The 15,411-nt window shown below is 35.8% G+C and overlaps 2 protein-coding genes across 2 annotated transcripts; both read right to left on the bottom strand.

Moving 5' to 3' along the window:
• Positions 1,829–2,584, bottom strand: LOC109831081. The gene has a single exon (XM_020398419.1). It carries the CDS (start codon positions 2,582–2,584, stop codon positions 1,829–1,831), a length of 756 nt encoding a protein of 251 aa, XP_020254008.1.
• Positions 7,054–8,821, bottom strand: LOC109831080. The gene is made up of 3 exons (XM_020398418.1): positions 8,217–8,821; positions 8,064–8,115; positions 7,054–7,716 (listed from the first exon to the last, which is right to left on the bottom strand). The coding sequence occupies exons 1-3, from the start codon at positions 8,819–8,821 to the stop codon at positions 7,054–7,056; spliced, it is 1,320 nt and encodes a 439-aa protein (XP_020254007.1).

The following is a 15,411-nucleotide window of genomic DNA, read 5'->3' as shown; positions in this document are numbered from 1 at the left end:
TGTTTAGGATAATGCCATCCTCCCCAGATAGTTTCAGACAGAACAGTAGGAGGAGCTTGTTGATTAATCTTCCTGTATACTGAAGAAATACTGATTGAACCGTTAATACAGCATCCAGTAACCGCGTTTGGGAGATTATCAACATTTCTAAATTTTACTATCAACAAATCCCTCACTCTTAGGAGTTGCTTCCACATCCATGAGTGATTTTCTTTGCCTTGAACTTGCCAAATATTATTTTGTCTTAGGTAGTTTCCATGCACCCATTTGATCCAAAGTATGTCTTTTTTGAGATGAATCAGCCAAAGAAGTTTAGCAGCAGAAGCATAATTCCATATCTTTGTAGAAAAAACTCCCAGTCCTCCATGCTTTAAAAGATAGAAGACCAAGATACCAAGTGAATTTTGTGCCCCCAAAGGAATCCCGCACACATGCTGTCAATCTTTTCTAACACTTTGATTGGCAATATGTAATTGCTAGTCCAGAAAATCTGAATTCCTAAGATAACTGTCTTGATCAATTGTAATCTACCAGCATAGGACAAAGTTCTTCTATTTTGCCAGCTTTGAAATTGTTCTGATATTTTGTTTATAAGTGGAGAGCAATCCAGCCATGAAAGCCTCTTTGAGATGAGAGGAACACCCAAGTATCTTATAGGAAGAACACCTTCTGGGAAGTTAAGATAGGAGCTTATCTGAGCCTTCAAATCATCACTAATACCACTCATATACAATGAGCATTTGGCAGAGTTTGGTTCCAGTCCAGAGACTTGACTGAATTCCTTAAGACAGTCATTTAATCTTGATACTGAGTTCATATCAGCTTTGCAAAATAATAGAAGATCATCTGCAAATAGAAGATGAGTAATTTTCATTCTAGAGCATTTGGGATGAAATTTAAATAATCTGTCTTCCTTGAGGAAATCCAGTCTTCTTGATAGATACTCCATTCCAATTACAAATAGGTAGGGGGATAATGGATCTCCTTGTCTAAGCCCTCATGCACCTTGAAAATATCCATGTAGTGTACCATTGATTGATAGTGAATACTTTGGAGTTGAAACACATTCCATGATCCAAGTAATTATAGTTACAGGAAAACCCAGTCCTGTCAACATGTATCTTATAAAATCCCAACTAATGGTGTCAAATGCCTTTCTCAAATCAATGTTTAAGATGGCTCTTGGAGAAGTGTTTTTCCTGTTATAATGCTTGATGAGCTCATGTGCTAAGAGAATATTACTAGAAATAAGTCTCCCCTTGACAAATGCACTTTGAGCATCATTAACCAAGTATCCCATGACCTTTTGAATTCTACCAGCAATGATTTTTGATATTATTTTATACACGCAGTTGCAGTAAGCAATTGGTCTAAATTCATTAGCAGATATAGGATTGAGAACTTTTGGCACCAAAGTAATAGATGTAGTAGTAAATGTACCTAGTAGCTTTCCTGATATGAAAAATTCCTCAACTGCTGCATATAGATCTTCTCCAATGACATTCCAAGAAGCTTAGTAGAAGAGAGCACCAAATCCATCAGGACCAGGACTCTTGTCATTTGACATAGAGAAAACTGCTTCTTTGATTTCCTTCCTTGATACAGGCAAACTAAGCATAGATCTTTGATCAGATGTGAGCAGAGGGCCATTATTAATCACCTCAGCATCTGGTATAGAAGTTGAAACTGAAGTACCCAGAAGATTTTTATAGTATTGTATAAATTCTTCAATGATCTCTGATTTTTCTGTGATTCTGACACCATTACCATCATATATAGAAAGTATTCTGTTATAATGCCTTTTCTTTTTCATGATAGAGTGAAAAAATTATGAGCTTTTATCTCCATATAATCCCCATTTTATATTTGCTCTCTGCCTGTAGAAAGATGTTTCACAATCCATAAGTCTGACATATTTGTTTAAGCAGTCTTTTTCCTTAGATATCAGTACAGGATTGAAAAGGTCTTCATTAAGCAACCCTTGAATGTTAGCTAGCTCACTTTTGGCTCTATCCACTTGCTCACTTATATTCATGAAATGATTCTTATTTAGCACTTTTAGTACAGGCTTGAGCCTTTTGAGCTTTGTGTGAAATTTGTACATCTCATATCCATATAATTCTTGTTCCCACACTGAGCTGATTGTAGAAATAAACTCTGAATGCTTAGTCCACATGTTGAAAAATTTGAAAGGTCTTTTACCCGCAATCTCATCATCTCCTATTGTTAATAGGGCAGGAGAGTGATCAGAGCAACTAGGCATGAGGAATTCCACTTGACTGGATGTATAATTGTGGATCCATTCTTCATTTACCAAGCATCTGTCCAATCTGGACCATATTCTTGAATCAGCTTCCTGCTTATTACACCAAATGAAAAAGCATCCAGTAGATCTGATGTGAGTTAATTGACTTGAACTGATAAAATTCTGAAAATCCTCAGTATCAGCTTGAGAGATTGGTGCACCTCCTATCTTTTCATCACTGCTAATAATAGCATTAAAATCCCCTCCTATCACCCAGGGACAGTTGACATTCTGTTTATATGCTAATAAATCATTCCAAAGGGCCTTCCTGCCTATCATTTAATTAAGAGCATATACTATAGTGCACAAACATGTAATTCTGCCATCTCTGGAAACTATAGAGCATGTCATATATTGATCAGATGATAAAATTTTTTGAACTGTGAGAACATCATTATCCCAGAGAATCCATATCCTTCCATTATTTGCTTCTTGAACATTTATGATCCATTTCCAGTCTTTTGTTATATTTTTTGCCAACATCTGCATTTTACTTTTAGGGAGTTTTGTTTCCAAAAGAGCAAGGAAAGAGATATTATAGTCTTGAATAAGTTGCTTCACAACCCTATGTTTAGAGGATTTATTAAACCCTCTAATATTCCAAATTGCAAGATGCATTATTTGGATGTCCCCCCTTTATCTCCAGGGGGATCAGTTTGTTTTTCCAGAAGAGAGAGTATGGATGGTTGAATACATGAGGTACCTTTCTCAGCAAATATATTACTCTTTTTGCTATATTAGATCTATTGACATTTGTAAATCCAGATGTATTGACCAGTGGAGATGAAAAACTGAATACCTAATTCCCAGCCATATGATGTGCATGTTTTGTAGTAGCCTGCTCAGGATAGTCTCTAGTATCTTGCATTCCCTGAGTTGATATATTTGGAGTATTTTCTCTCTCATTTACAGGATTTTCAGGTAAGTTTCTGCCTCTGAGAGTCTAAGTATCAGTCTGTGCATGTTTTGCTACAGGAATTGCAGAATCACTCTTAGATCTTTCTCCCCCAGTCCCATTTTGAATTATAGTCATTTATCACTTCAGGATGTTCTGAGTTAGCCTGAGCTTCTTTTCCAACCTGCTTGTTAATAGGCACCCATACTTTTTTAGTTCTATTTCTCCTGCATTGCTCAGTATTATATCCAACCATACTACATAAGGTACACCATCTAGGTTTAAATTCATACAGTACTGGTTGCTTATAGTTCCTTCCATCAGGCCCTTGGATAATCAATTGATCTGGCAAATGCTCCTTCAAAGGAAATTTAACTTCCAATAGTACTCTTGCATAGCTCAGCCTCTGTCTGGTAGCTGTTAGCTTATCAGTTGCAATTAGTTTTCCAATAAGACTAGCAACCTTACTGATACCAGTTGAGCTCCATAAGTTGAGCCTCAAATTTGGAAATTGTACCCACATTGGGTAGTAGAAATCCTGCAGATTTTCTAAGTCTGTGTCAATACTCCATGGCTTTAACATCAAAGGCCTAGATCCAAAGAACCAAGGGCCAGCCTCTAACACATCTCGCATTTGCTTCTCAGTTTGAAAATCAAAAAAGAACAATCCTTGTTTGATAATGGAGATCTTTGGAATTGAAATTTTACCCCAAAATTTATTAACAAAAGATTCCATAGATTTGAATTTAGCATTTAGCCCAATAACATGCCCTAATAAAGCAGATTTCCAAAGAACTTCTCCTTCTGTCCATTCGTCAGAATTGAATGAAACAGTATTTGATTGAGAAGATGGAAAGAAACTTAGAGAAAGTCCATTGCCAGATTTCCTGTTATCAGCAAAAAGACTAACAAAAGACTTTCGTGGTTCAGGCTCAGCATTCTCCTTTGATTCCTCAACAATCAGATTTTCATCAGCTGATTTTTCCAAATTTTCATTAACAGATTCATCTATTTCCTCTGTTTCCAGATCTATAGATTTATCAGCTCTATTTTTTTTTGGTCAATGAAATAAATTTTATTCATCACCAAATTTTGAAATAGGAGTGCAACAAGAACTACCAGAAACCTATCTGGTAACCAAGGAACTACAGACTCTCTAACAATTTACAATTTTGCTATTTCTTCCCTCAAGCACTCAGGAACATCTTCATTAAGAACCTTTGAAAGCAACGAAATCTTTATTTCCTTGATAAGTAGATCAGGGCTACGGGCTTTTTGTTGAAAAATTCTCTGATTTCTCTCCTTCCATATCCAATACACAGCTCCAGATAACATCATCCTCTTCAGTTTCTTCTTGAATCCAAGCCCCCTCAAATTGTTGCTGTACCACCGCAATACCTGATTCCAGTAGCAGGATCTCCACGAAAACTTCAGCCATGCCATCAAATTGTTCCATACATAGGAAGAGAACTGGCATTCAAAGAACAAGTGATTTCTAGATTCTTGATGATTTACAGAATCAGCACAGAGCACACACTGGTTGTCTTCCAATATACCCATGCGACACAACCTATCCTTAGTCAGAAGCTTCGACAGAGTAGCAAGCCATAGAATCATCGAATGCTTTGGATAATGCAATCCCCCCCAAACTGTGTTCGCCCAGGGTACAACAGCTGCAGATTGAGATATGGCATTATAAACAGATGAGATTTTCATTGTCTCATTATTGTGACAGTTAGCAATGATTCTATGGAGGTTATACACATTCCCAAACCTCCTCAACACCAAATCCCTCACCCTGAGGATTTGTCTCCACATCCATGAATCACTTTTTCTCGGTTGAACTTGCCAAATCTCCTGTTGTTTTAAATAATTTCCATGCACCCATTTTATCCACAAGAGATCTTTTTTAGAGTGTATCATCCATAACATCTTGATTGCTGCAGCATAGTTCCATAATTTGGAGGAGAATAGCCCCAGACCTCCTAGCTTCTTATCCTTACAGACTTCTGTCCAGGAGACCAGATGGATTTTGCTTCCCCATAAGAAAGCAGACCAAATCATGTCAATTTTTTCCAGCACCTTCATCGGCAAGATATAATTACTTGTCCAGTAAGTTTGAATACCCAAGATAACAGTTTTTATAAGTTGAATTCTCCCTGCATAAGATAGGTTCTTCCTACTTTGCCAGTCTTGAAGTTTATCTGAAATTTTTGAGATCAATGATGAACAATCCAGGTAAGAGAGCCTTTTTGAGACCAATGGCACTCCTAAGTATCTCATATGTAAAGAACCCTCTGGAAAATTTAGATATGAGCATATCAGATCTTTAGAAATATCATCAATTCCACTCAAGAGTACAGAGCTTTTGTAAGAATTGGCCTCCAATCCAGATACTTTACTAAACTCTTGAAGACAGTTATTAATTTTGGCTATAGAATCCATGTCAGCTCTACAAAAGAGCAGTAGATCATCAGCAAATATCAAGTGAGTAATACCCATCTTAGCACATTTTGGATGATATTTAAACAGTCTGTCTGTGCTAGCAAATATCAAGTGAGTAATACCCATCTTAGCACATTTTGGATGATATTTAAACAGTCTGTCTGTGCTGAGAAATTTGAGTTTTCTGGATAGATACTCCATACCAAGCACAAACAAATAGGGAGACAACGGATCTCCTTGCCTCAGTCCTCTAGCTCCCTCAAAGTAGCCATGTAAAGAGCCATTAAGTGACAAGGAGAACTTGGAGGTAGAAATGCATTCCATCACCCATGTAACGCCATGTAAAGAGCCATTAAGTGACAAGGAGAACTTGGAGGTAGAAATGCATTCCATCACCCATGTAACCATATTATTAGGGAATCCCAGACCTGTCAGCATAGCCTTGATAAAATTCCAATTTATAGTGTCAAATGCCTTCCTCAAATCAATGTTAAGGATAGCCCTTGGTGAGACATTCTTCCTGCCATAGTGTTTTAAGAGTTCATGTGCTAGGAGAATATTGTTAGAAATCAGCCTGCCCTTGACAAATGCACTCTGAGCATCATCAATCAGATAGCCAATAACATTCTGTATTCTAGCGGCAATAATTTTTGATATCACTTTGTAGACACAGTTGCAGCAAGAGATAGGTCTATAATCAGAGGGAGATCTTGGGTTAAGAATTTTAGGCACCAATGTGATGGAGGTTGAGTTGAAGGTGCCAAGGAGCTTGCCAGTATAAAAGAATTCTTCCACAGCTTTACACATCTCATCTCCAATTACATTCCAAGCAGTTTTAAAAAATGAAGCACTAAATCCATCAGGACCAGGGCTTCTATCATCAGACATAGTGAAAACAGCAAGTTTTATTTCCTCTTTAGTGATAGGAGAGGCTAAAAATTCCCTTTGACTGGATGAGAGAATAGGACCATTGGTTATTGTAGTAATGTCAGGATCAGCAACATTTCCTGATACTCCCAATAAACTCTTGTAGTACTTAATAAGCTCATTGATGATTGTGTCCATGTCAGATATTCTGTTTCCATCCTCAGTGTACAGAGATAGCACCCTATTTTGATGCCTTCTAGCTTTCATGGTTGAGTGGAAGAAATGAGAGGATTTGTCTCCTTGAATAGCCTACTTTATGCTTGCTTTCTGCCTATAAAAAGATTCTTCACATTGGAGTAAAGAGGTGTATTTTTTCAAGCACTTTTATGCTTGCTTTCTGCCTATAAAAAGATTCTTCACATTGGAGTAAAGAGGTGTATTTTTTCAAGCACTCCTTCTCTTTGGAAATAAGATGAGAGTTGAATAAGTCAGTACTCATCCTATTTTGGATATCAGATAGCTCCTGTTTGGCTCTTAGCACCTATTCACTAATATTCATGAAATGTCTTCTATTTAATTCTTTGAGGGCAGGTTTGAGCATTTTCAGCTTGGAAGATAGTTTGTACATATAATAGCCTTGCACATCCTGCTGCCAAATAGATCTGACTATAGAGAGATATTCAGTATGTTTAGTCCACATCTTGAAAATTTTGAATGGTTTTTTCCCCTGAAAATCATCATCTCCAACTGTAAGGAGGGCTGGAGAATGATCAGAACAGACTGGCTGTAAAAAGTCTACTTGACTTGTTGTATACTGTAGGATCCATAAGTCATTGACCAAAACTCTGTCTAATCTACTCCAAACTCTAGTATCAGCTTCCTGTTTGTTATTCCATGTGTAGTAGCACCCAGTAGTCTTAATATGCACCAGTTGATTAGAAGAAATGAAGTGTTGAAAATCTTCAGTATCTGCTCCTGTAGTTGGTGCACCTCCCAATTTTTCATCACCATTGATAATGGCATTAAAATCTCCCCCAACTAGCCATGGGCAATCAACTGATAGCTTGAAGCCTTGAAGTTCCTGCCATAATACTTTTCTTCCATCTCTTTGATTCAGAGCATAAACCACAGTCATTAAGCAAGCGAGCCTGCCATCCTTTGTGCTGACTGAACATGTAACATATTGCATAGAAGTTTTGACACACTGGATAGAAAGAATATCACTATTTCAAAGAATCCAAATTCTTCCATTACCTGCTTCTTGAATATTAGAAATCCATTCCCAATTTTTAACAATTTTTTGAGCTATTTTAGTCATATTTATTTTTTGAGCTATTTTATCCATATTTCCTGCAGAAAGCTTTGTTTCCAATAGGGCTATAAAAGGTAATTTATAGTCTTGAATGAATTGCTTCACAATCAAGTGTTTAGGGGATTTATTAAATCCCCTAATATTCCAAATAGCAAGGTGCATTATTGTTCTCCTACCCTATCTATGTAACAGGGGTCAAAATCTAGAGTGTGAGATTCCAGAGGAGAGAAAGTGGATACCTGGATTTGATTCCCTGGAGCTCTAGCTAGAACTCTTCTTGCAATATTTGACCTATTAACACTTGAAAACCCAGAAGAATTAACTGTTGGAGAAGAAATTTGATGAAAGTTGCCAAGCCAGAATTTCCAAGTCTAATGCTCTGCATATCAGACCTCATGTGCTGTGCATGTTTCCCAGCTCCAGTTTGCCCTTTATCAGGTGATAATTGAATATTATTTCCAGGTGCAGGTAAAACATGAGCATTTTTCCCAGTATCAGTTCTCACTTCTGATACCTTTTGTGCATGTTTAGTACTTGATTGATCTTTCATTTGTTGAGCAGATGATTGAGCCAGACTATCATTAGTCAGACCATCAGAAACATGCACATGCTCAGTATTAGCTGACAGAGTGCCATTTACTTGAGTTTCAGAATCTTCCTTCCTATTAACTGGAACCCATATTTTTTTAAACTTCTGCCTTCTACAATTGTCAGTATCATGTCCAATAATATTACAGTTTGAACACCATCTAGGCTTAAGTTCATAGATAATCCTCTGACTGTGTTTTTTCCCATCTGGTCCTAGAAATTCAACTAGGTCTGGTAGAGCCTTCTTCAGGGGTAGTTGCACCTCAATTAGAACTCTAGCATAGCTAAGTCTCTGTCTGGTAGCAGTAAGCATATCAGTAGTTATAGGACATCCAATTAAGCTAGAGATTTTGCTTATTCCTGTTGTACTCCACAAATTGAGCTTCAGATTTGGTAGCTGGATCCACATTGGGTAGGAATAATCCTATATTTTCTCCATTTCAATCTCAATAGACCATGGTTTTAGCATCAAAGGCCTTGAACCAAAGAACCAAGGTTCTCCATTTCAATCTCAATAGACCATGGTTTTAGCATCAAAGGCCTTGAACCAAAGAACCAAGGCCCAGCTTCCAACACCCCCCTCATCTGTTTTAGCATCAAAGGCCTTGAACCAAAGAACCAAGGCCCAGCTTCCAACACCCCCCTCATCTGTTGATCAGATTGGAACTCAAATAAGAAAACCCCTTGCTTGAGCAAAGATATCTTAGGAATTGATAATTTGGCCCATGCTTTACTGATATATGACTCCATAGATTTGAACTTTACATTCAGTCCAATAACATGTCCAACTAGGGAGTATTTCCAATAATCCATACCCTCCCTCCATTCTTCAGCAGTAAATGTTACAGTTTCAGATGGAGAGGCTTGAATGAAATTAAGGTCAAGACCTTTGCCTAGCTTCCTGTTATCAGCAAATAAACTCACAAATGATTTCTTTGCTTCCCCCTTATCAAACACTTCTCTCTGTCCTGGGATCTCTACATTGCTTTTCTCCTCTTCTTCTAAATTGAGTTTTTCAGATTCTGCTCTTACGTTGGGGGAGGAAATCCTAATATGCTCAGACTGTGGCCTCTCAATTGAAGATTGAGCAACAAAAGGAGTAAAAATCTCAGAATCATCATCTACCATCACCGTTGAGTCATTCAAATCATTTTTCAATTCCTCATCCATTTCATCAGCCCAAGAGGGGGAAATAGAAGTCTCACCTAGTTGACGAGCTAGAGCTGGTCCAGATCTGAGAAGGCTTGGTTCTGAAATTGACTTAGATTTAGACAGGACCTCCTCCATTAGCAATTTCTTCTTAGCTCCCTTAGGGCCAGTGCTCTCCATCTCCACTGAGCTCCTGGATGAAGCTCTAAGAACCTTTACTGTTCCATTGCTTTCCATAGCATCATTTATCTCCATTGATTCCTCAAGTCCCTCAGCTGCACCCACAGAGGATGAGGAAGGGTACACAAAGATCGAGTCTCTCAAAGTAGCATCAACAATCCCCCTATTGCCATTCTTCTTCTTCTTCTTCTTCATGCGAGATCCAGGCAGTGGCGCACGATAGCAGGAGGAAATCGCCCGCTATCATACGCCTAACTAACTACCCCTTCTTTAGTGCTATTTATCAGCTCTATTTTCTAAATGAGAAGATTCCTTAATATTTTCAGCATCCAGATTAATAATACCAGATTCAAAATCACTATCGGCTTCATCATTTGCCCATAGAGTAGAGTTAGAAGAACTTAGCTGCCTAATAGCTTGAATTCCAAAGCTCTGTTGATGATGAAGATCTGAAATAGGATCAGATCTAGCAAGAATTTCTTCCATTAGCACTTTCCTCTTAGCTCCCTTTGGACCTGTACTTTCCATCTCTGCTGATATTGAAGATCTCATTTCCTCAGAAGCATCATCAGCGATTTGGGAGGGATAAGCAAAGATCGAATCTCTGATATCACTAGCACTGGCCATGGATTTCTTGTTGCTGTTCTTCTTCTTCTTCTTCATTTGAAAACTTGGCGGAGGTGCACGATAGCAAGGAAATCACCAGCTAAAATGCACCTGCTAACCGCCCCTTAAAGTTATGTTAAAACTTTTGATTTCTCTTTTTACACTCTTAATTTTTTAACTCTCGCAATTATACCATTATTTATAAAACTAATGATCCATAACCTCTCAATAGCTATGCACCTCCTCATTTTCTCAAATTATTTGGTCATTCACTAGAATATATTAATAATTTATAATGATAACAAAATTCATAAATATATGATATTTTATTATAAATAATTATTAATTATATAAAATAGTAAAAGTCATTCATTTAATAAATTAGTGTGCATAATTATAATTATTAATAATAGTATAAATAGGGGTTACTTCTTTATGTTGCAAAGAATATTACCTTGTTCGATGATTAATATTATCTTAGTAATAAAAATTTAGACGTTATAAATTAAAAATAATTTTATTTTGGAAAATTAATTTATATAAAAATATTTAGATCCATGAAATTTATGAGACATACTTTTCTCTTATTTTTCCCAAAATATTTAGTCACTCGCTAGAATATATTAATAATTTATAATGATAATAAATAAAGTTATAATTCATTATAAAAGAATTATTAATTGTATTGAAATAATAAGGTTATTTATTTAATAAAATATTTTATAATTATAGTTATTAATAATAGTATAAATAGGGGTTGATTCTTTATATTGTAAGGAATATCACCCTTTTCGATATTATAATATCATCTTAGTAATAAAAATTGGACATTATGAATTAAAAATAATTTTATTTAGAAAAGTTACTTTATATAAAAATATTGGATTTATGAAATCTATGAGTATTCACTTTTTGTTGGAAAGTAAATGTCGCATAAATTTTAAGGATCCAATATTTTTATATAAAGTACTTTTCCTAAATAATAGTATTTTTAATTTATACCATCCAATTTATTATTATTAAGATGATATTAATTATCGAGCAACGTAATATTCTTTACAACATAAATTCATATAATATTAAAAATTACTGCCATCATTTAATAAGTATGGTAATAAAATATGTCCATAACATAAATATTTAATAATATAAATGGTTTAATTATATCAATAGTGTTACTTAAACTAATGATTACATTATTATTTAATAATTATACTCCTAAATAAATTTTTTAATAATATAATTATAAGCTAATTTAAATAACTATTAAATGTATGTTAATAATAATATAAGTATTAATTATAGTATAACTTAAATTTTTTAATCATCCTGCAATTAAATAACTTTGTAAAATGTTTATATATAATTTATTAAATAATATAATATTAAATACAACATGTCCACGTGCAAAGCACGTGCATTATACTAGTATCTCCTAAAGATATTAATATGGTCACTGTAACATCTTGTCAACTCTAATTTGCTGATGATATAGTAATCCAAGTCTAGGAAGGCTTTATGATTTGTAATAATATGAACCACAATCAGAAGAGTATAGGTGAAATGGCCAATATATATCTTTCCCGATTAATGATCTTGAATTAAGTTGTCACGTCGAGGTATGTGTCCTGTATCATTTTTCATATATTTTTGCATCTACATCATACTGGATTTACGTTGTGAATAATGAAGTAGTTATATTTTTAACCATATTTATTGTACAGTGTGGACAAATTTGAAATATAGGATGATTGATTACCAAGAAACAAATGCTAAAAACCGATATAGATGATACTTAATAAAAGTCATTTCTCAAGTCTTGATTGCATCCAACTATTTTTTATTCCTGCAATATTTAAGGGTTTGATGCATAAAATGGCTATTCGAAATAAGATTTTACGAATTGCATGGGGAGAGAAAATTGGGTATGATAATAGGTTTCTTAGGCTTGATGTTTTCTTTTATTAAATGTTTTCTTATTCTAAACTTGCAACATGTAGTTTAGTGAAAAGGTCTACGAATGAGTTTAATATTCATAGCCCAACTCAACTTATTATGACATATATTACTTGTATTATGAAATAATTATATGATATGATAGATTAACATTAGAAAATTACTTAAGATATTTGTCATACCATAATAAATGCTGAGATAATACAAGTTGCGTTTTTTTTTTTTTTGGTAAATGAAAGATTTTATTCATCACCAAATGTAAGAATGAATATACATCAAGAATCTCATCAATATTGTACAAGTTGCGTTTTGTAAATATTGACAATCATGGTTTTAAGTTTGATTACCACAATCCATGGTTAGGAGGCTGCCTGATGAGAGTATCTAATGGTCTCGGTTCATTGCATTAATAGTGTACCAAGCGGATGTCTAACCTTGGATTTGTACGACTTAGATAGCGAAACAATGACAGACATTATTTTGGTGCAATAATGCTATGGCCTAGGGCTAGTTGATATATTCTCGTTACCTAATTAAGCACTTTAGTCACATCTAGGATGATGCCTTTTATATAGCAAGAAACATGGAGAGCCAAAGAGTAGCACATGCACTGAAGAATATTCATGTACATTTTGTCTGGAGTCTTTAACAATAATGCATGCCCCACAGAAGTGGGAACTCTTTCAGTTGGAGGTATGAGCTTGTCATGAAATATAAATATGTTTTTATCTCTTATTACATCAAACAGACACCAAAACAGGGTCTTAACACTATATAATAGTGTTGGAGGGAAAATTTCTGATGGAGAGGAAATTGTAAATGAGTTTATCTCTTATTACAAAAGTTTAATGGGCTCTGCAAAGCACACTTCAACTGCAGATACAAAAATTATTAGCAATGGGCCATGCCTGATGGAAAATCAAAGGAGAGAACTTTCTATGCCAATCACTGATGAAGAGATAAAAGCAGCTGTTTTTTCTATGCCAGATAATAAAGCCCCAGGGCCAGATGGATATAGTGCCTCTTTCTATAAAGCAACATGGTCTGTTATTGGTGATGAGGTTATAGCTGCTATCAGGGAATTTTTTAGATCAGGGAAGTTGCTGGGTGCTGTAAACTCAACTTACATTGCATTGATTCCTAAGGTACAATGTCCTAAAACCCCAGCTGATTTCAGACCAATCTCCTGTTGCAATTGCTTTTATAAATTCATATCAAAAATTTTAGCAAACAGAATTCAAACTGTGATGTGGTTTATCATAAATGAGGCTCAGTGTGCTTTTGTAAAGGGGAGACAAATCTCCAGTAATATCTTGCTAGTGGTTTATCATAAATGAGGCTCAGTGTGCTTTTGTAAAGGGGAGACAAATCTCCAGTAATATCTTGCTAGCACATGAACTTGTCAAGAACTATGGGTGCTTTTGTAAAGGGGAGACAAATCTCCAGTAATATCTTGCTAGCACATGAACTTGTCAAGAACTATGGCAGGAAAAATCTTTCACCCAGAGTAATGATAAACATTGACATAAGGAAAGCTTTCGACACTATTAGCTAGAATTTTCTGCATGATATGCTAAGAGGCTTGGGGTTTCCTGAAGTTTTTACAAGCTGGATCATGTCCTGTATCTCCTCCCCCAAATACTCCATCTCACTAAATGGTTCACTACATGGATACTTCAATGGAGAAAGAGGCTTAAGGCAAGGGGACCCCCTCTCCCCCTATCTCTTCATTATTGGTCTGGAATATTTTTCCAGGAGTATTGAACTTCTAAGGAATGATAAACAGTTTAAATACCACCCAAAGTATAGAAAGTTCAAAATCTCACACTTAGTCTTTGCTGATGACCTCCTCCTTTTCAGCAAGGGTGACTTATATTCTGTACAAAGAATCTACAAATGTGTTAAAGACTTTGGTGATTTATCTGGATTGGAAGCTAATCCTTCAAAGTGTTCAATTTTCTATGGCGGGGTTCAAGAATCAGTTAAGAATGCTATTACAAGAAGCTTGGGATTTCCTAAGGGTACCTTGCCCATCAAATACCTTGGTCTGCCACTCATATGCAAACGGATGTCTTATCTAGACTGCAATCCTTTGTTCATGAAAATAACAAGCCAGTTTCAAACATGGATGAAGAGCAAAAACCTATCATACGCTGGTAGATTACAAATCATAAAGAGTGTGATTCTGGGAGTGCAAATATTCTGGACCTCTAGCTATATCCTTCCAGCTAAAGTCCTTCATAAAATAGATGAACTCTGTAGAAATTTTCTCTGGGGCAAAGTTCCTCTTGTTGCTTGGAGCAATGTATCTACGGGAAAAATCAATGGAGGCTTGGGGATTTTTTCTGCTACTCTATGGAATAAAGCAACTGCGCTGAGAATACTTTGGTATATTTACATCAACAAGGAGTCATTATGGATAAAATGAGTTCATGGCACTTATCTAAAGGATAGTGATATCTGGCATGTTAAGACTAAAGCTGGGGACTCTTGGTTATTGAAGCAATTAATCAAGACTAGAGACAATGCTGTGAACTTATTGGGTGGGGTTGTGAACTTGAAGAATCTAATTAGCTCTTGCTGTGTCAACTCCAAAGTCCACCTCTCTACTCTGTATAATGCTCTAAAACCAGATTCAAAGGTGGACTGACATGGTATTGTTTGGGAAAAGTTGAACTATCCCAAACATTCTTTCATTATGTGGCTGGCTATTCAAGATAAACTCCTTACACAGGATAGATTGCACAAGAGGGGAATCATCCAATCAAACCAGTGCTATTTGTGTGAAGGTGCAGTAGCTGAGAACATAAATCATTTATTCTTTGACTGTAACTTCTCCAATTGTGTGTGGAATGGCATTATGGAGTGGCTTAAGTTCAAGTGGAGATCAGCGGATTGGCATATGCTCATGAACTGGTATATTTTCAGATTGAGGGGAAAAGGAAGCGAACAGAGAATTAAAAGACTAGCACTAACGGCTACAATCTACAACATTTGGAGAGAGAGGAATGCTAGGATCTTCAAGGAGGAATCCAGAAGTATTGAGCAGCTGATCAAAGTCATCAAGGTTGATACTTGGACCATTTCACTTAACAGCTCACTGCCGGA

Source organism: Asparagus officinalis, chromosome 2 (genome assembly GCF_001876935.1).
Source record: "Asparagus officinalis chromosome 2, Aspof.V1, whole genome shotgun sequence".
NCBI classification, from domain to species: domain Eukaryota; kingdom Viridiplantae; phylum Streptophyta; class Magnoliopsida; order Asparagales; family Asparagaceae; genus Asparagus; species Asparagus officinalis.
This window is presented reverse-complemented; position numbering and strand designations above follow the sequence as displayed.